This window comes from Delphinapterus leucas, chromosome 8 (genome assembly GCF_059928025.1).
Source record: "Delphinapterus leucas isolate spDelLeu-1000000601 "Yukka" chromosome 8, BTC_Dleu_Yukka2, whole genome shotgun sequence".
In the NCBI taxonomy this organism is placed as follows: Eukaryota; Metazoa; Chordata; class Mammalia; order Artiodactyla; family Monodontidae; genus Delphinapterus; species Delphinapterus leucas.
In genome coordinates, this window is record NC_143136.1 from 22,405,184 (window position 1) to 22,427,749 (window position 22,566).

The following is a 22,566-nucleotide window of genomic DNA, read 5'->3' on the forward strand; positions in this document are numbered from 1 at the left end:
TCAAGACCAGTTGTTTTGTAGGGTATCTGTTGTTTTGTAGCATATTCATTTAGTAGAGACTCAGGTTATTTACCTCTGGAAGGAATACCACAGAAGTGATTCTCTGTTCTTCATATTGCATCACATCAGGTGGTGCATGATGTCAGTTTGTCTCATTTTATGGGGAAATATTTTGAGACCAACTACGTATTCCATTCCTCATTAAACTTTCAATTTATCTGTTTCCTTATACATTTATTTATATTTACATAGACTCATGGGTTCCTAATTTATTCAGTTAGATATACTCTTTTATTAACATAATGTCTTTAATGTTTAATTTTGGCCAGTGGGTCAGATTTGATGCTCAGTTATGGTCATTTGCAGGTGTCTGTGTTTTACTGATGTGTCCCCATCATTCTCTGAGATTCTCTGAGCAGTATATCTAGTGCTCTTCTGTCTATTGGTCTACCTACCTACCTATTTCTTTCTATGTATGTATGTATGTATGTATCTAACTATCTCTGTGTCTGCATACATTCTACATATATTCTATAGCTCTGTTCAAGCTTGGAAATGGCAATACCCTAATAGCAACAAGCACACTTAGCTCTCATCCACTAAAAGAAGCTAGTGTTTCTTGAAAAAAATGGGTATTTTCAGGGCTGGGACAGAGAAAGTACACAATGGGGCAGAAACAACTTGTGGGACTGGAAAGAAAGAAAGAAGTTATACACACACATTTATCGCTATATTTCATGAACCAGCAGTTCATAGCCATATCTTTAATTGTAACCCAACACTACCGGGTTCATTCTAGTTTTGCCCTTTATCATGTTTATAATTTCTCTGATGGATAGTGAAAAGCCAGGCTCCTCCAACGTAGGATATGTTTACTTTTAATCAACCTTCCCATATGAAACCAATCACCTGCTCCTTGCCCTGCACAGACAGCCTCCTTACCCGACTTGGGTCCTGACACACCATGTCTGGCTGCTGCACTGTGGATATCCTCTTCACCTTGCTAAGGACCCACCTCCCTCACTGTGTCACTGTGGTGCCCCGAGTCCTAATGTGAACTTACCTTGCTGCCCCACCTAAGGGATTTTGGGAACTGAATTTTTCTGAAAGGGGAAAGCGAAGAGAAAGCGAACAGAAGGGGACATCTCAATAGCAAATAAACTCTGGAGTAATAAAAAGAGACAAATGCCATGGCCCACTAAGGAATTGTAAATTACTCAGTGTGCATATGCCCTTAGATGTCAAGAATTCAGGGAGTATGGAATGCAAGTGAGGTATAGAGGCACGTGTGAGATAATTAAAATATTAGCAAAAATATGAAACTCTTAAAAACTATTTTTCCCAAAGTTTTCAAGTAGCCCCCAATGTCTGTATATATAAAATCAATATTTTAGCCTTTTCTCCAAACAAACAAAAAAAGTCATGGCTCATCGGTTTAATATTTGGATCCTTGACATTGCATTCGCTTCCAGGTTGTTTATGATAATATTTAGAATGGTGTTGAGAGCAGTCCTGCTGCTATGAAAATTTTAATTTTATTTCTTGCTTTTGTGATTAACTTGTCAACCTTAACGTTCCTGAGATCACAGTGTGGAGGGCTTTGGATTTATTATCCTTCTAAAGTGCTGTATGCAGAAATGTTCTCCAAACCTCTCTGACCTAAAATCCTGGGGGAAATCTTGTGATAATAGATTGTTTATGGGCTTGCGGTGGATTTTACCTAAAACAGGGTGCCTTAAACTACTCTGATACTGCATTTGTGTTTGGATCTAAATCACGTCTAAAATTAATTTCAAAATTACCAAAACATCCTCATGAAACCATAAAATTATATCAACCAAAAGATAACTTAGAGATATCCCATGACATATGTTCTTTATTTGAATGCAAATGTACATTTGTGTTGGTGCAGCTGATCTCAGTTGCCCGCTGAATTCTCATGAGGTTGCTATGGAAAATGAATACATGTTCCTAAAAGTAGCTATGGGGCACTGGACCTACTCAGATGAATACATTTTTAAAAGGATAACTATGGCTTCAAATATAAAACCAGTAAATCCACAAACATTAAATATTTTTAACCTTAATTCCTTATAGTCTACATTTCAAATGAGTCACGTAGAATAAAAATTGTACCTTGTATATAGGATCTTTGAAGAATAGACTCTAATTTTCAAATATATCAGAGATTAGGCTAGAATAATAACACATCTTATATTTTCATGACACGCATGTTTTTCCAATACACTTTCTGTAGTACTTTCGTATTCCTCGGAGCAGCGTGATTTTTTTTTAATGCTATCTTAGTATCTTGGTGTTCACATGCTTGTCCCCTGCTCTGCTTTCCAACTGGGTATGTAACTTTGGATAAGTTATGCTAACCCTCTGCAACCCAGAGAATAAAAAAGGGAGTTGGATCAGATCGAGGCTTCTTAGCCTCTTCTGTGCTCTGGATGTCTTTGACAGCCTGGTGAAGCCTATGGCCCTTCTAAGAATAATGTTCTTAAATCAGTGAAATAAATACAATTGCAAATAAAACCAATTGTACTGAAATTCAGTTATTAAGGTATCGAAAAGCAAGTTTATGATACAGTAATGCATGTTTATTCTATCATTAAATAAATAAAGGTGAATCCATGACTACTATAATTTTAATGCTGTGATGAGTATAAACAGCACTTTGAGGTATCTGCAACAACACTAACATGATTTGAAAATATCTGTGGTTTCTATTGGTGACAAAGTCACAGGTACTTCTAATACCATTGTGGTTCCTAGCCTATATTCATCATTAATGGAAATACTAAAGAGTCATAAGCTGGAGAAACTAAAAATGTGATCTTTTTTTCCTGTCCAAGTTTAGAAATGCCCAGAATTCTGTGCATTAGATGATCTCAAAGGAAATTTCCAACAAAAATATTCCAAGACTGTAAACAGTCCTGCTAGTTAGGTAGGGTGGTGTGCATTTAGAATTCCTCTATTCCATGTGTGGACCATGGACAGAAGCATCAGCTCACCTACCTGGAGCTTGTTAGAAAGAGATACAGTACCTCCAGCCAGCCACAGAGCTACTGAATCTGAATCTATGTGCTTACAAGATCCTTAGGGGATTTGGTACGCACATTAATTTTTGAGAAGTGCTTCTATAGATTAGGCTGTTGAGCCTGTCTGGGAGCTTTTAAGCTGTGGTTAAACTGAGTACCTTAGGATTCCCCAGATCGACAGTCAACTTCCTCCATTTTCTAAAACTTGACCTTAAACCCGAAGTTCTAAGAATTTGGTGACAGATCTGCCAGCAAGGAGATCAGTGCTGATAGAGACACATGGAGATTTTCATGGAAAATTTAGGTTGGGAGTTACTTAAGGATCAATAGTTGAATGGGTCTAGATTGTTTTGGAGAATTGAAGAGCCCCAGGCAGTAGTTTGAGATTTGGCAGAAGCAAATCGTCTCTGCAAAATGGGGGAAGAATGAGAACAAGTCTGACTGCATAATCAGATAGAAACATAGTTTAACTATAGGCACAGTTAATGTTCTTGTGAACACGTGTTTTTCACTGCCATGGAACCAATTTTATAGGTATGTACAATATGAAGCAGACAGTGTCTTATGAGCTGCATCATGTTTACATGGGGAGGAAAGCCACTCCTGAAGTGTCTTACAGTGAAATTCTCTAATAGAAATTTCAATGTAACATACATTTATCGAACCTCTATTCTATACCAGTGGAAATTCAGGGATGAATTAGACACTGTTCTTGCCATAAAAGAATTACCAGTTTATTTCATGAGCCAAGCCAAAAAAAGATATATTGACAAAAAGAGTATAAGTTCTATAATAGAAGCAGACACAAGATACTATTTATAGTGGTTTGGAGGGGTTGCATAGAACTTTAAGTTTCTGTTTACTCTTTTACTTGTTGACTCAACCATTCATTCATTCATTTGTTCCACAATGTTTATTGAGCCATTAGCCAATGTCACACACTAATCTTTATGCCTGAGCATAGAATGCTAATATTGGAAGTGGTAAGATACATCTTGGTTGAAATTAGGTTGGGTTTTATATGCCCTGTTTAGCATGTTGAGCCTTATCCAACAAACAACTGGGAAGCTCTAAAAGATTTTCAAGTTAGGAAGTTCCCGATCATACTTGAATTTGAAAAGCATCATTCTTGGGACAGTCATGAAAGGTGACTGGACAGGGGACTTCAGAAGGTTATTTTAAGATTTTAAACCTGGAAAAATCCTTCTTGTGTTTATTTCAGGATTTCTCGCATTCTTAAAACTCTCTCATTCCTTTCTTATTAATAATATTTTCAGGCAAATATCTGGCTTGTGTTGGAATTTTATAGTATAATGTACTTCTTGTCAGGTGTTTTGGTTTAGCAATATAATTAACATTTTTTTTTCTATCATTACTTTGCAGCTTTGGACACTTGTCTTGATATTATGGCCAGTTACTATTTTCTTAATTTTGGCTATTACCCGGACCAAATTTCCTCCAAAACCAAAGGCGACTTGTAAGTAAATGAGATTTGTTTATTTCCCTAACTTTTGGATTCTAGTTAAAATTTATTTTGCTACCACTTTAGTGTTTTATTGTAAAATTTATTTTTCTGAGTAGTGTTCCCACTTGGAAGTGTTTGTATAAATGCTTAGTATGTCTTTTCCCCAACCTTTTGAATCAGTAAGAAGTTGAGCCTGTAATATTTATCTAGAAAAATATAAAGTATGTAGGAGCAAGAATATATTTTAATCTTTAACTATAAAATTTTAACTCATTTAGTGTTCATCTCATAAATCCCACCATAGTGTGTACACCACAAACAAGCAGCCATCTCAAACTTAGATCATCCTTTTCTTTTGTATCATAGCAGAAGCCATAGAGTGGAATTTGATCAACTGAACAAATGAAATCCAGAGTACTATAAAAATCTCATCTTTCTTCAGGGCTAATACATGAATGGTGCAATGTATCAAAACATTTAGTTTAAAAGAAGATTATTTTCCAATTAGTGTTGTTTCAGTTACATTTAGTCATTACCAAGTTATAAAATGGGCACAGTGCCCACTCAGTTCGTGATTTCTTTTGGATCCAGGATGGAAATGCAGAAGAGACTCAGAAAAGTCTTCAAAACTGAGCAGGATGAGCCTTTTAACCCCAATGATGTGACCAGTATTGTTTTTGCTTTTGTTTTTAAACTTCGGAGTCAGTTTTCTTAGGAGAGGAGTAAAGTCAGGTCAGATGTTTCATGTTTCACAAAGCAGCCATCTCCTAAAAAGCTTCCTGTAAATCAGATTTCTGAAAAATCAAATTGTATTTCAGATAAATTATGGTAATCCACCAAATAAAAGAACACTATGCCGAATTATTTGTAAAGAGAATAATGAGCTAGTGACATTTTAAAGTAAGCACAGTGCTTTTCAATCACCCAGCCCTAAGAAGTAAGATGAGAGCCATGGTGGAATCTACTTGAATTACACACAATATGATAATTCAAAAGAAAGTATCAATTCAGTTAGTGTGAAGCATTTAAACTCTTGGTGCCAGAACAAATCATTCCTTACATTTGAATTGCACCTTATCATTTCTAAAGGACTTTTGCACAAGTGATTATGTAGAATTATTGGTGAGATTTTATTAGGTTGTTTATGAAAACAGCATAATTTTGTTCTCTTCATATTGTGTGTATATTAGTTCTTTATTATAGCAGATTAATTCCATTGTATACTGTTGGAATTTATGTATTCTTGTGTATCTTAAATAACATGAACTTCAGAAATAATGCATTCAGCACATAAGGACAAATACTCTTTGAACTACTCTAGTTAAAGATGCTAATTATCAATTTGCTAGCGATAGTAATAGGAGTTTGTTAGCTCCTTTCAACAACTTATTTTCACCAATTTCTTGTTCTTAAGGATTTTTATATGAAGTTCCTTTGCTAAAACTTCTAAGAGAAAAATATAAGGTGTGTGAATGAGTAGTCTTAAATCAGTTGATGTCACCCTACAGGATTGAGAGGTTCATGGGGAAAATCATGGAGAGCTCTTGTAATCCCACTAAATTATAAAGAAAAACTTGGAAAAGCCATGTGACAAGTGCTTCACAGACCAAATAAAAGGCTCTGCAAAACACACTATCCAAAAGGAAATGAATAACCATTTTTTACTGTGAACCCATTATCATACTCTAGTAATAATTAGCTTAGAAGCAATTATGTTTGTGGGTAGGAGGGAACAAAATTATAGAAAAGTTCAAACATTGAAAGTATTTTTGCTAGTCTCTCAGACCGTGTAAGACTCAGTCTAGAAAATAGTTTATTGGTTTGTTATTAGAACTGAAAGGGACCCTCTCACTTTACAGATGAGAACGCTGGGACCCAAGGAGATTTTAATTTGCCAAAATTCAATCATGTGGGATAAGAGAGAAAGGTATTGGAAACCACCTTTATTTATTCTTTGTCCATGAGATTTGTGTCATATCTTACCCTCTTACACATAGAGCCAAATACAAAGTATGTCCAAGATTTTAACTCATCCTATAATCAGTAGAGTATAAAATGTAGTTTTATAATTGGAGGTACTATTCTGTAGAGTAATGTAGAGAATCTAAAACTAGTATAGATGCAGTTACTTTTTTTTTCTTTCTTGTGGTAGAGAGAGAATAACTTCAAAGTGATAGTTTGGATTTAGGTTTTTTAATTCTGTTTTTTTAGATTGTTGTTTTTCTTTGTTTCCCACATCTATTATACTGGAAGATTCAAATGAGCTGATAATAATCATGATAAATATTTCTTGATCTCATACTATGTAATGGCTGTGTTCCTTATTTCACAGTCAAGAAAACCAAGGCACAGAGAGGTTAAGTAACTCATTCAAGATTGCACAGTTAATAAGTGGTGGTGTCAGTATTTGAACCCAGACAGTCTGGCTCCAGAATCTGGTTTTAAGCTTATAGGCTCACATTTCTTACATCCAGTAGTCAGCACTAATTTTTCATGTTTCATTATTTAGGTTTTGCAAAAGTAGACTAAAAATTAGAAATTAGGAATATAAACTCCTTCCCTGTCTCTATCATGAAATAAAAAAAAATATGGGGAAGAAGTGGATTCTGATGTATGTATCAGACTTATCCTAAATATTATTTTTTAATGTGGAATGCTGCCCCTGTTTGACAAATTCTGCATGCATCATTGTAGTTCTAGTATCCCAGAAATCAGATCCTGCTTAACAGAGTAAAAATCCTTTTTGGACTTCAGTGACTTCTTCAGTACTAGTTGGGCAATAGAGAAATGAAGATGAAACTCCAGACTACACCCCAGCTGAAACTCAGCTATGGTGAGAATGGGAGTTGTCATCCCGTGGGTACATTCTGCTCCCAGATTAGCCAGGCAGGTATGTAGGACTGGTAAATCATTCAGAGCAAATATAATCAGCAACTCAAAGGACTCCCTCCATAGTCCTTCTGTTGGGCCCTGGAGAAACCTGGATTTTTGGTGAGTAAGGAAAGCTGCTGCAGTCCCTGCCATGGTGAGCACCAGTCTGAAGCAAAATGCTTACTTTTGGCATCATCTGCCTTCATTTACTCCCTTTTGTGTTGCCACCAACAGCTTAGGTTAACTTGCCCCTGCAAATAATAAGTCCCAGGTAAAGAAAGCTTTCCAAAGGCTGGCAGGCAGGCCCAGGTACTTCCTGTTCACACGGAGAAGAAATGGGCCTACGCGCCAAGTCTGAAATAGTTCCAACCGCTTGTAATCTCTACAGGCAGTGGCTTGTCAAGAGGCAAGCTTTAAAAGCCAAAATATTATGCTTAGGAGCAAAAGCAAACAAAAGCAAACCAAACTCCCAAATCACATTGAGGCTAAGCCAAGCTATAATGTGCAGAGAGTTGCTTCTGTCTCCTTTTAACACATGCATATACCCACGGAAGTGCCTCAGTGATGATTACTTTACAAGACCCACCCATGATGAAATAAGTGGACTCCCAAAAACGTAGTATTGCCAACAAGAAGTCACATTTTTATGAAGTTAATGAAAAACAGTGTTTTTTAAGTGGTTGAAAATATCACTGAAATGGAAATTGTACTGTACGTATATGATCATGTGCTGAATTAAACTCCAGCTGTCTCGAGGCTGTCACTTTCTCATACCCCTGCCCCCTCAGAAAATAAGAAATTCAGCCAGTCCCACAGCTGAAAACAGGGACTGTTGGAAGGCAAGGGAAACTGCTAACTGAATGATATCTAAATTTGTGTTATCACAGGGTTAAAGTGAATTCCGCCCATCCACATGTGACTCAGCAGCTTTGGTAAATCCGAGGTCATCATTCCTAACACGTCTTTGGCTTCCAAAGCATACATTTTGTCTTCATGGATGCAATAAAAATAATAATAGTAGTAAACATTTATTGACAGCTTGACCATCGGCAGGCACTCTGCTAAGTACTTTGCATATATTTCCTGAGTTAAGACTTACATCATCTCTTTGAACTATGTAATATGATTATTCCTATTTTAAAGGTAACAAAACTGAGGCATAGAAATGTTAAGTAATTTACTAACGTTCACATAATTACTATGTCCTTGAGCCTGGATTTTAACCACAGTTCCCTCCCCTCCCCCAACCCATACAGTGAGTTTTTCCAGGTCACAAATGCCAACAATGGCAATCCTAAGGCTCATTTGAGTTTACAACCTCTCCAGTTCCTTCCTCATACCACCTGTTAGTACTGTCAGAGATCGAAGATGGTTGTAAAAGTGAACTCAGTTGGTTTTTCTATTTGTCAGCAGCTCTAGGAAAAAATGTGAGAAGAAGGATTGAAATTATTGATTACTTGGTGGCTTGTGGGATCCATGGGTGTTGTTATACCTACGGTATCTGAATTGTTAGTGGGAAAGAGCCTATGAGGCCCCTCACTGGTGAAGGCTTTGAAACCCAGAGGAGTGAGGTTTGTTCTGGCCCTGCTCTTGCTCTGACTTTTTGTGTGGTGTGTTTTTTGTTTGTTTGTTTTTTTGCGGTACGTGGGCCTCTCACTGTTGTGGCCTCTCCCGTTGTGGAGCACAGGCTCCGGAAGCGCAGGCTCAGTGGCCATGACTCATGGCCCGTGTCCCCTGCATCGGCAGGCAGACTCTCAACCACTGCGCCACCAGGGAAGCCCTGTGTGGTGTGTTTTTATGAAAGTGAAGGCAAGTGCACAAGGATAGAATTCCGGGGTGTACCATGCTCTCCAGAACACTCATGATTTAATAGTATTAGTTGAGGGACCCATGGTAAATAATATCCTTTTGTATGTTGATTGGCTAAAATTAATGTAGGCTTTGTTCTGGGAAGATCAGAACTCATCATCACTCATCTTCTGCGCGGGATTGCCCCATCCGATTTCTCCATTCTCAGGTGTGCCAGCAACACTAGGTAATCTCTCAGGTTAGAGACATCTGAGTCATCTTGACTCCTCCCTTTGCTTCACCTCCCAAACCACTATCCTTCAAATCAGAATCCATCTTGCGACATGTGTCCTGGAGTTATCCCTTCCCTTCCATACTTCCTGCCACCGTTTGGTTCAAGATCTCAGTTTCATGCCTGGATTTCTTCAAAAGGTGTATTTTTATTTGTTTGTCTATTTGTTTTTTATTTGTGTTTTTTTTTGTTTTTGGTTTCTGGAAGCCCTGCCTCTAACTCTTCCCACATTTTATCATCGGATAATCCCCTAAAATACTCTTTGGGTCAATCAGATTTCAACTCCTCTTTGCCTCACTTTCAGGACCTTCGTAATTAGGATTCATCCAACTTTCTGTTCTGAAGTATGATGCCTGTGCCTAAAGAAACTGTTTCTGAAAGTCTTCCACACATCCCATGCTCATGGCTCCCCCCACCATTGTCTATTAAAAGACAAGCTTACCCTTTCGCCTTCCCTGGTCATTCAAACTCCAATTATTTCTCCTTTATATCTTTCTTGTGGATATATTGGCTACTAATGAGTGGTCTTTGACCGCTTTATGCTTTAATCTGGACTCACTCATTGGACAGATAGCACATTAATAGCATAAGTCATATCATCACATAACATCACACTCTTATCACACTCTTGTCAGATACAGCGTAATTCCTAACATAGGGAACAAAATAGGAATGCTATGTGTTGGTCAGAATTTGATACAGTTTGAAAAATTGATATGGATTATTAGATTAAAAAATTCATCCAGAGATGGATAATAAAAAAATCAGTGTAAGTCAGGTGGGCGAAGGACAACAAGTTAGCTTGTTTAGGGTTTGATTTTTACTTCTCTGACCCAGGTAAACATGACTGTGCTATCAAAAATGTCTATAATGGTAATATTAGGAAAAGAAAATGGATATAAATCTCCCTCACTCCTCCCCAGGTAGATTTACCTGGGAGTTTCCCTCACAAATTAATAAATTCTTGTGGACGCATATGAAAGATTTTTGTGTGGGAGAGACTTACAGTCTGCTTCTTGTTTAAGTTCCAGAAATGTTGGAACAGCTTTTTTTTTTTTTAAACACCTTTATCGGAGTATAATTGCTCTACAGTGTTGTATTAGCTTCTGCTGTATAACAAAGTGAGTCAGCTATATGTATTCATATATCCCCATATTCCCTCCCGCTTGTGTCTCCCTCCCACCCTCCGTATCCCACCCCTCTAGGTGCTCACAAAGCACCGAGCTGATCTTCCCGTGCGATGCACTACCAAATATAAAATAGATAGCTAGTGGGAAGCAGTCGCATTGCATGGAACAGCTTTTGAATGTCAAAGCCAGAGTCCCATCATTTACTTCTTCCATCAGCAAGTCAGTAGTTAACTGTTTTGGGGAACATTACTGACCCTTTAGATGACAACCCAGAGGTGAATTCTGTGAAGCTCATAGAAGCCGAGGACTGGGATTAGATGGTGATTGCCTGCTCCAGCGCTCGGGGCAGACTTGAATGGAGCAGGAGGAAAGGGGACGTGAATACGGCCCCGCTACACTTGTGCACAGGGACGGCCACAGTTCCTGCTGGTAGTCGCCCATCTCCCTGACTTGGAATTCTGCCATTCTTTCACGCAGTGCAGATGGGCACACCCTAATGCCGCATAACATGACAAAAGGATTTATCAACTAATTCCCTCTTAGGCTTAGTGCACAGAGTTGCATCAGAGAACGGGAAATACCTTGAAGTACAATAACAATTTAACAAGCAGAAAGATAAAGCGTAAAGGATAGCTGTTGATTGCCCAGTGGAGGATTTTGTTTTTCTGCTCCTTTTGCTTCATCCCTACTTTTGATGATCTACCTTACAAGCTTCCCACAGGTGACTGCCTCACTGAAAGTGGCTCTGGGAGTCACATGCCTTCTCTTTTTTTACTCCCTTTCCCTTTTCTTCCCGTTATAAAGAGCAGAGGAATTCCTGTTACTGTCAGATAGGAACCTCTAATATCCAAGCCTGTCTGATAAATACAGATAAATAAATGATTGCTTGTAAAATTCTCACAAGTATAGTAATGTCACTTGCTGAGGTACCACTATCAGTTGATGTTTCCAATATGCCCTTGGAGCTGAGAGGCTGACTTAACAAAGTGATTTCAGCCTATTCCTTTTCACTTGTCCGAGAACACAGAGCCCACACACAGGCTCACAGGTGAGGGTCTGGCTTCATGGTTGGCTGTGTGTTTTCCTGAGTGACTGTTTTATTAAACCTTCCTCTAAGCACCACCCAGGAAAGCTGGCCTACCAGACCTTAGTCATTTTACGCTACTCTCGCTATTCAAGTCTTCTCATTCTCTTTGATTAGGTCATATCATGTCCTTTGCTTAGATAAATGAACCAGTGTATTTTTAGGGTGAAAGTATCTCTCATGGAAGAAATGCCACAGCATACAATATTGGCTTGTCTCAGGTCAGTTAGAATTTCATTGTGGGTTAGAATTAGAATGACCTATAGTATTTTCACATTAAAAAATAAAATCTTTGTTTTGGTTACATATTTATGTGTTTATGCTTATATATAAAATCATTACCATCGTGAGAGGCAATGTAGAAGCTTAGAGCACAGACTAGAGATGCAAACTGCCTGTATTCACACATAAGCCTAGAATAAAACTCTTGGATTCTTGGAGCCTCATTTTCCATATCTGTATATTGAAGTTAATAATAGCACCTCCCTCATAGAGTTGTGAGAATTAAATGAATTAATACTTGTTAAATACTTAGAAAAGTACCTGGCACATAATAAGAGCTACATTAGTGTTGGATATTATTTTTTATATTATATATGATATAATAATACATATAGAGTATAATATCAATAATTGAGTATCATTGAAATCATCTAGGCTCTCATTATTTGACGGATAAGAGAACAGGCTCAGAAAATTTAAGACACTTGATTAAGGTTTCGCATTTATTCTTGCCATTGTCACGTATTTAAAAGGTATCTCATGTCTGTGCTGATCAAGAACGTCATGAGGACCCAGAGCAATCAAGTCTATAACAGACTATGTATCAGGAACTAAAATAAGTACGCAATGCAATAAACTCCCCAGTGGAGGTCGGACCAAGAGCAGAAGCAGCAGAAAAGATGGAATCCAAGCAGTTTTACCTGGAATCAGGGCTAGGGCCATGGGGAGGCAGATACAAGGCAAAATCTGAGGGGTTAACAAAAACTCAGTAATCAAGATCAATCATATTTCAATACAATATTCTAAAATATAAAAATTAATTTAAAAATTCAATATACAAAATCCCAAAATTTTAAATAAAGTCAAGATCAGTATTACTGCTTTTTCTTTTGCCTTGGGCTCTGGTGTGGCTCATATAGCACTACCTGGGATATCAGGAAAGGTTTCACAAGGAAGTTCTGTGTATTAGCATGATTCTTAAAGAATGAGTAGGAGTTTGTCAGCTAGACAGCTAGTGTCTTTGCATTCCTAACAGAGAGCAATCAACATGAGTGAAGACATAGGACATGAAAGAGTTAGATGTGCCAGGAATTTGGAGTTTGCTTTGTCTGAAAAAGGAGAATGTTTATTGCGAGTGTTGGGAGATGAGGCTATTTGGTCAGTAGCAAAAGTATTGGACTTTATTTTGAAGAGGATGAGAAGACATTGGAACTTTTGAGTAAATTAGTTTTGTTTTCAAATATTTATCTCTTTTTCTGACCATAGAAATACATGCTCATTTTTAAAAAATTAAGTAATTTAATACAAGTATTCATGTTGCAAAAAGGAGAAGTCTCCTTGCCTTCTAAAGTAATACAAGTAACATAATCTTGCCTTCTAAAGATAACCATCGTTAACATTTCAGTGTACATTTTCTCAGACTTTTTTCTCTGCATATAACACACACGCACACGCACACACACACATACACACAACTAAAATTCGAACATCGGGATCAGATAACATTTTAGAAAGAGTTCCTACAGCAGAATGAAAGAGGGTTTAGTAGGAACTGGTGACTGGCTTGGGCACAGAGTTCTGGTTTTAAGACTCGCACTTCAGTTTTCATTTTCACGATCTCTTGATTACCCTGGAAATGCTAGGGGGCTAAAATGTCTGTAGACTTTTCTATCACAGTTGGTGATTTCCCCAGAATTTTTTTTAACACTGCCTCCTTCAATTCTTCATTTTCTTTCCAGACTTTCAAATCCAGATTTCTTTAAAGAATAATTACTCTTTATAATATGGAGGTCTTCCATGCACAACTAGCTATAACCCTCTAATTTCATACTGTCCAAATGAGATTAACACAATTTAGGACAAATCTGAGAGTGGAATTGCAGCTAACTAAAGAGAAAGTAATACAGGAATCACAATATTAACAGTGTTTTTTCTCCTTATCTTTTCTCTATCTTCATGATTTACAAATAGATACACTTAACCACTCGACCTTAATCAAAATCATCTAAATACACCTGTTGAAAGACATAGATTCCAGGGTTTTGCGGTAGGCTTTCGTTTTTGTTTTTTTTTTTAACATCTTTATTGGAGTATAATTGCTTTACAATCGTGTGTTAGTTTCTGCTTTATAACAAAGTGAATCAGCTATACATATACATATATCCCCATATCCCCTCCCTCTTGCGTCTCCCTCCCACTCTCCCTATCCCACCCCTCTAGGTGGCCACAAAGCACCAAGCTGATCTCCCTGTGCTATGCGGCTGCTTCCCACTAGTACTGTAGGCTTTCTGAATTGTCACCTGGTGATGGTGATGGAGAAGGTGGTGATGAGATGCTGAGGGTAGTGAGTGGGGTGGAGTTTAAAGAACCCCTTAGATGATTCTTATGCAACCTAATGTTTGAGAGCTATCTTTTTCTTTCTTTTTAATTATTTTCTTATTTTAAGTCAGTTGCATTTTCTACTGGCTCCGTACTATTGAATGAATTTAATTCTTTGAGTAATTTCATGGAAGAATTTGCTTTCACCCTGTTACCTTGCAGCCATTGCCAGCATTCTCTGCCTCATTTTAGCACTGAATCTTTTGCTGTAATCCTAAGGATGTCCAAAGATTCACCATTTTTCATGTCTTATGTTGAAGACAACATTTTCAGGACAGTTGAGGAGAATGCCTTCTCTCAAAGAGTACCATCAGATTGGTGACTAAGGAAAGAAGTGTTCATAATTCCCTGAATTTTTCTGCACAGACGTTTCTCCAAGATGATTTCATGGTTAAGTTACATGGCCTGGGGAACCCAGTTCCACTGAAACAAGTGTTTCACACTCTAACATTGCATCACTGTGCTGCTAGTTTCATAAATATTAGGAGAATGAGAAAATGTCCAAAAAATCACTTCATTGTTTTGAAATTGCTGCCCTCTGTGGAGATGATACAAAGATGCTTCTGGAAATTCATATTCTACAAGACATGCCTAGAGCTGTAACAAATAGGCCTGCTCTCTGCCCTTAAGATGCTTACTATCTAATTGTGGGGGGAAGAAACACACACATAAAAACTTACATGCCATAATAGATGAAAAAATATAACTAAAGTAAAAGTGTTAGATATAACTCTTAGCACAGTGCTTTGCACATATCAGAAGCTCAGACATTCGTTGATTATTTAATAGTGACATGTAATAATAATATAAGTACTTAGGAAAATAGTATTAAATAAGCAGCATTGGTGACAAAAACTACTGGAATTTTAAAAAAGGAAGAGATTGCTATGAATTAGCATGGTCAAGAATTACCCCAGTACTTGAGGTTGGAAGGAAAAAAGATTAATGTAATGCCTATGCAACAAGAAGATATGTGCCCTTCAAGAGTTAGAAAGGTCAGGATTAAAAACTGGGTGAGGATAGGTAGATTGGTTTGGCCAAAGTCGAGTGTGCTAAAGAGTAGAGGAGATCAAGTTGGGTGGGGTTTGATCATGTAGGGTTTTTAATACTAGACCTAGATGTTTGGATTTTCTCCTGTAGTAATAGAAGCATTGTGAGGAGGTATTTAATTTTTCTTTTTCTGATATGGAAGCTAAACTAAAGGAAGTTTGAAAGATTTTCTTCCATAATTGTTTATCTTCATCCAGATGTTTCTATCACAGGCTATATTAGTTATCTATGGCTCTATAACAAGTTGCCAAAACTTAGTGGCAACAACAGTAAACATTTATTATCTTCCAGTTCCTATCGGTCAGAAATTTGATAGTGGCTTAACTGTGAGTTTTAGCTTCGAGTCTGTTACGAGATTGCAATCAAGGATTTTGGCTAGGGTTGCCTTCATATGACACCTTGACTAGGGCCGGAAGATCTGTTTTCAAGGTGGATTGCTTATATGACTAATGAGTTGGTACCAATTCAATTAGGCCTCAATTGGTGAGGACCCTCAGCTTCTCTCTGTAGGTTGCTTCAGTGTCCTCATGACCTGGCAGCTGCTTCGCCAGACCAAGCAATACAAGAGACAGTCAGATGGAAGTTATCCTTTTTATCACCTACCCTCGGAAGCCTCGGAGCATCATTTCTATCATGTTCTGTTCATTAGAAATAAGTCACTAAGCCTGACACATATTCAAGGGCAAGGGAATTAAGCTCTGCCTTTCAAAGGAAAAAGTGTCAAAGATTCTGTGGGCACATTTTAAAACCATCCCATGGACTAACAAGAGCCAGTGATACAATAATAGTGTACATGAAACATGCTTGAAATATCCAGCCCCATCACAGCAGAGTCCTTATCTGTTTGAGGCCATACTGCATTCCTTGCACCTGGCACAGGTGCCTGCACATGGAAGCATCATTAAATATTTTTTGAAGTATTGCTATTTTGTAGATGAAGGTATTTATTTTCAGAGATTTTAGTGACAGATCTCACTAAGTATGTGTTGAAGCCAAGATTTAATTTGGTCTTACTACCCAAATTCTCTTTCTACCCACCATGCTATCTGTCAAACAGAATCACTCATCTCTATTAGAAATGCTCACTTGCTATTGGCATAGCTAACAGAACCACTCTCTGGAATATTACCTGGCATTTAGTAGTCACTCAAGAAATATTTGTTAAACAAATGAACAAATTTAGTGCAACAATACATGAAGACCTGAGATATGAAGAAATCTGTTCAGATTTACTGACAAGTCAATGGAAAACTGGGGAATACAGACCAGAATGCTTGCTTCTTTCACAGGTTATTATTTTATCATATTCATTGAAAGGACATTGTGTCTAATGTATAGAAGTTAGATACAAAAAATATAGGAGATGTGGAGCTCCTGTGATTTGAGAAGTTTATGATATGATGACTCTACATAGGATTCTGTGTGGAATGAACTTTGTATCATTGTGCCATTGTTTTTTTAAATTAATTAATAATTGCTTTACAACGTTGTGTTAGTTTCTGCTGTACAACAAAGCGAATCAGCTATACGTATACATATCCCCTCCCTCTTAGACCTCCCTCCCACCCCCCCACCCCCCATTCCACCTGCTGTATAGCACAGGGAGCTCAGCTGGGTGCTCTGTGTGCCATTGTTTTGGATACAGTCTTTTTAAGAGTGGGAGTGGATTAGAGGGGAGGAATAAGTGTGGTTCAACTGGAATTCCCCTCATATGAATAGCATTATGCTTTGATATTTAACCCACAGACAAAGGGAAACAAATGAATTCGAGAACAGCATGGCATACCTAAGCTGTCACACACCTCTCCACACAACTCTAACACTGTTTACTCTGGCAAAATTTTGTACCAAAATTGAACCTAACCTGCACTGAAAAACTTCACCCACCTCCACTGAATCCTGTTAGCTTTAATTAGCTGTTTATAAGATTGCATGCTAAGCAGAGCTCTGGAAACCAGAAAAAAACAAAAACAAACAAACATAAACAAAAACCAAACACACAGAACTTTGTTATGTAGATTACATTCCTTTCAGCAGCATGCCAAGGGCTGAAATTTAAGGTCTTTATTTTGTTGAATCATCTTTAGTTTTATGCAGGAATTTAGCATTAAATATATAATCTGGAGGGTAAATATAGGGACTAGTGAATTTCATAGGCAGGCTTAGTTTTGGGGTTATTATGAATTCTGTGTTAGCATTAGGTAATGTAGCCAAACCTTCAGAACAATAAACAGTCAGTTTTTCTGCAATGTTAATGCAAAGAGTATCAAGTTTAAGCTCAAATTAAACCTAAAGCAAATGAACAAGAGTGGGTTTAGGTTAATCTCAAACATTAGGAAGGTTACTTAAGGTATTAGAGCCATGGTTCTGGTGCCTACTTTTGTTACATAGGTTTCTAGACATCTAGCTGTGCACAACTCTTGAACACTCAGCCATTCGTTAAACAAAGCCTCATTTATTATAATGCTATGTGGAGTCTAAAGGAGAACATGGGATTTTTAGATAAAAACATCAATAATCAAGTTGTGGGGACCATACCTAACCCTAAAACCCATTATCTGTTGCATTATCAACTTTGATGGCAGGAATGAAAAACCACAAATGCATTAAGATTTGTTAAAAATTACAATCTTTGCAGGGTGGAGAACTTAGCAAAGCTTAATATTGTAAGTAGGACTTAAATTGCATCCTGAGGAAGACAAATAGGATAGTTGGATTTGCATGGAAAGAATGGGAAGTTTTTCAAGGGAAGGAAGACAAGAACTAAGTCCATGGTGGTGGGAAATACAAGATGAATGGTTTTATTTTGCCTCAGGGAAACTTCCCTGAACCTCTACGCTAGGTTAGTTTTCACCCCCATACCACCCTTCCTTTATCATTGTAATTTACTATGTATGTTTTTCTTTGGTGTTTGGATCCGGGTCTCCCTTTCCTGTGGCCTATGCCTAAGCCTGTCTTTTCCACCAAACAACAGCAATGCCTCACACATAACAGACATTCAATAGATAAATAAATGCCCCCTCCCAATTCCATTAGATTCTACTGAGAAACGATTTTGAATGTGTAATAAAAGACCAAGGGACCCAGAGTTTCAAATGCCAGAGTGACAATATTGGGATGTCTTTAACTGCTATGCAATAAAGAGTGACACATGGTAATAGGCATATGGTGCTTTGTGTATATTAATCAGATAGTGTGAGAAGACCAGATCAGAGTGAGGAAGGCTGGAGCAAGAAAAAGAACTGCACAGTTACCAAAATTATAAAAAGTGTCTAACACAATTGGAGAAACAGAAATGGAGAAGAATGAATAAGTCTTAAAAATGTTGGGAAGAGAGAGTCAGTAGGATACAGTAGAGATTGGGAGAATAGAACAACAACTATAACAATGATCCCTTTTAAGTAATATTGCCTTTAAATTCTTGTAAAACTCCTGAGAGATTCATGACTGTGATTTCTAGTTTGCAGATGAGAAAATAGAAACTCTCAGAGAGGCAAATAGAGCCTGATGACCAAACCCATGGACCTTCATTCAGGGTGCTCAGTTCAAGGCCCAGTTTGACCTTGAGAAGTCACTTAACTTCTCTGAGCCTGTTTCTTCATCTGTAAAATGTGGATAATCAAAGTACCTACCCCCTAGCATCTTGGGGGGAATTAAAGTAACACATCTAATATGATAGCATGTCATAAGATAGTTTGTGATAATATAAAGATGTCTGTAGTCTGTAGAAGTGTACGGTAAGTGCTCTAGAAAACATTATTATGATTAGATGACTTGCCCAAGATTAAACAGCTATTAAGTGGAAGAGCTTCAAACTTGAACCCAGGTCTTGTGATGCATTTGTTATGCATATCATGTTGCTACTAGGGAAAAAAAATTAAGGCACAGGGATAGAGCTACGAAAATATCGGTCGTTTACTACCCGCAAGGACCTATTTATTTATTACAGTCCATGCTTTAAGAATCACCGATCCGGTGTTTGAGACAAAAAAGAAATCAGTGGTTCTTATCTTAGTTCTGCTGTTCTAAATTATCCTAAGATTTGAGAAAGGAAATAAATTGTGCTTTGGTTTCTAGACTTATGTGCTGGATCCTATATGTGAAATTGTGCCAAGAGCAGCACACTAGATAAAAATCCTCTTAATGCCAATTAGCCCTGTCATCTTAAGCGGCAACCACTGTGAATGGAACTTGTTTCTCTTTGTGAGTCTGCACTTGAGAACTGAAGGCAATAAAGATTGCTACATAAACTATTTATAGTTGTGAAGCCAAGTACATTTTAATAGAACCAACATTTGAAAGAATTCTACTCCCTCCAGTAGACCCTAGATAGCAATCACACAGGAGAGGTAAATTGATGAGAAAATGTTTTCTGAGAGCAGAAATATTCAGAGGCTTTATGGCCTGCACGCTAATTTGTAAAAGGGAGTCTTTGTTTTACTGTCACATCCTTGCTAGTATTTGTCTTGGTTTTCTTGAACATAGGGGTTCCTAATAGTTTTAGAGTAACAGTCACTCTTTTCCTTTTGACATGCTCTTTTCCCATTCTCAGAAGAAGGAACATGAATATCATGAAACAATAAGCAAGAAAAGATTATATAGTTTATAAGGCACCTATATGAGCATAAGTAAGTCTTGAAAAAAACAAAAAAAAACTTGAGCCATAGCTAAAAACAATCCAGTCAAACCAGAGTAGATGTTAATTCACTTTAATTATTCCTATCGTATCTCTGGATTCCTTAATTATACAATGGAGGTCTGAAGTACCAAACCTTCTTTGAGTGTTCTGACCAAGATTTGATCCTTCTCTTTTAAAATTCTCAGCTCTCTTAACTCTTTCAGTGTGCATGGCTCTTAGCAGATGTTAAATAAATATTTATTGGATTGATGGATATATGAATGCTTTATGGAATGACTAGATCAGTGCATCATTGAAGTTTCCCCCAAAGCATCAAATCCCCGTTCCCTCATTTGAGAGCCACTGTGTCACATCACCAGCATCATTCAGCACGACTGATGACAAATGCATGATCATGACTAGGAGTTAACAGGCTTTTTTCCAAGAACACCTGTCTTCATTCTCATTGCCTTTTCCTTAATGAAGTACAATCTGCCTCCTCCCATTTATTAAAATTCCAGTTTGGTCTGATGGCAAATAACCCCAAACTAAGCCTCTGACAGTTTCATTTCCAAATCTTCCAGTCAACTCATGATAAATGAATCTAATCCCATTCAGTTCTAGCTATTGAAATGTAACGGTTCTCATCATGTTAGACTAACCCAATTGCAATACCTAAAGAAAGATAATTAAGAAATGTGGGTTGTTATAATTGTTCAACAAATCTTTTACTACACTCCTTACCTTCCTCTTCTTTCAGACTGACCATTTCATAACGTGGGGAATGGATCTACACATGCTTTTAGTCGCCGAGTCCTCTCAATTTTTCCTTCCAGATGTCTTTTAACAAATGTCTTCTGTCTCCATTGCCACTGTCACTGCCTTAGTTTAGATCTTTATCCTATTCCTTTGCTCTGACTGCAATAGCTTTTTATCTAGTTTCCATCTCCCTGACCTAGCCCCTTCAGTCAGTCTATCATTTATACTGATGCCAATTATTTTTCTAAACACGTATCTATTCACGCCACTTCCTTGCTTTATATCCTTCTGACTCAACATTACTTTCAAGTTAATATCCATACTATCGCATGCCCCCTAAGTCCTTTTATGATCACGCCCTGACCTAACTCTTCAGTGCCATCTCTGGCCGTGAGCCTCTCCCCATCACTCACAGCCACGTACTTCACACTCTAGCCACTTTCAGTGAACTAAAATAAATGCTGCCATAGCATCATATAAGGGGTCCAGAACATTCAGTCATGTAAAATGCAGGAGCCTGTTTTGCAGGGATAATGAAATGACCTGGTGAGCCTGTGCTTTACATCTGAATTCAAGTTACTGCATTATCATGGGATTTTATTGTACTCAGACTCCTCAAGGGCTTTCTTACCTTTATGCCTTTGCATATATTATCCTCTCCCTTCCCTGTCATTCTCTCGGCTAGCTCCAACTTGTCCTTCAAAACTCTTGGCGGCTACCACTTCTCTAACTAACCCCCTCCTGTCCACATTACCTTCTGCCTACAAATGGTATTAGGAGTCCAAATTTCATACTTCAGTAGCATGTGCAGGGCATGACCCCATCATCATAGCAAACATTATGCCAGTTGTAATTGTTCAGACACATGCCTGTCTCTTTTCTTTTATCTTCCTGAACCCCTCAACACACAACACACACACATGTGCACTTGTGTGAGCACACACTGATAAAGTTTGTATGCCCGTTTAGCGTAAGAATTTTATTTTCCATATCTATATGTGCTTCTAACACCCAGCCCAGTGGCAAGCACAAAGAATAAATTTGTGATCTGAATGGAACCTGAAGATCTGGATTTGTAGTAAACCATTTGAATAAATATTTGCTACTTTGTGTTTTCCAATCTGTTAAGAATATTCTAAGGCAGTTTGGCCATTCCTGGTTGTTAGGATCTTCTTGGTAGGCATTAATAATTGTCTGCTAGCTTGAGATAAATGAGCACCGTGGGGTTCCTCCCCCACCACCTTGCTGGCAGTTGGTGTATTTGTAATGAAAACAAGTCTTGTGGTTTGCCATCCATAAAAACATTTATTAGCAAGCATGCACAAAAGAGGTCACACGAAACTGTTCGTGAAGCTCAGTGAAGTCGCAGCTCTTTGTCCTTGCAGGCACTCTAACAAGGACCTTGCAGGCATGTGCAGCACTCCATTTAGTAGCAGTGGGCATTAGCCCCGAAATCAGCTAGTGGGTGTCGGAGCACAGGGCTGAAAGGAAATGCTGGTCTACAGGTCTGCTGATTCTTAGACCCTGTTCACGTAAAGGTGGAAGTGCATTTTCAGTATTTCTAGCCAAGCCACATTAACGTGAACAGCATTCATTTCATTAATGAAAACGTACTTCTAACACCCCTTATGCTACCTAACACATTCCAAGGCTGACTGAAGTAAAAACAGGAGAAGCATTGCCTCTGCAAAATGCCACCCTGGCTCGGGTCCTCCTAGAGTTTCTCATTTAGATTTAACTATCCCAGGACTGTGTATACCTGAGTTGGGAACTTCAAAAGTTAACTAAGAGCCTCTGGATTTTAGATTTTAATTAACTTCAAAAGTTAGATAGTTGCTAGGTTAATTTTTTTTTTTATTAATTT

General features: G+C 37.8%; 1 protein-coding gene across 7 annotated transcripts in view; it reads left to right on the plus strand.

Annotated features, from left to right (window-relative positions):
• The window catches only part of ABCA12 (ATP binding cassette subfamily A member 12), a 191,455-nt gene that overhangs the window by 8,254 nt on the left and 160,635 nt on the right, over nucleotides 1-22,566 (plus strand). For all 7 annotated transcript variants that reach the window (XM_089916405.1, XM_089916401.1, XM_089916404.1 and 4 more), the window contains exon 2: nucleotides 4,428-4,521. In XM_089916405.1, coding sequence (XP_089772531.1) covers nucleotides 4,451-4,521 — 71 coding nt within the window. In that variant the 5' untranslated portion in view covers nucleotides 4,428-4,450. The remainder of the gene's footprint in view (nucleotides 1-4,427; nucleotides 4,522-22,566) is intronic.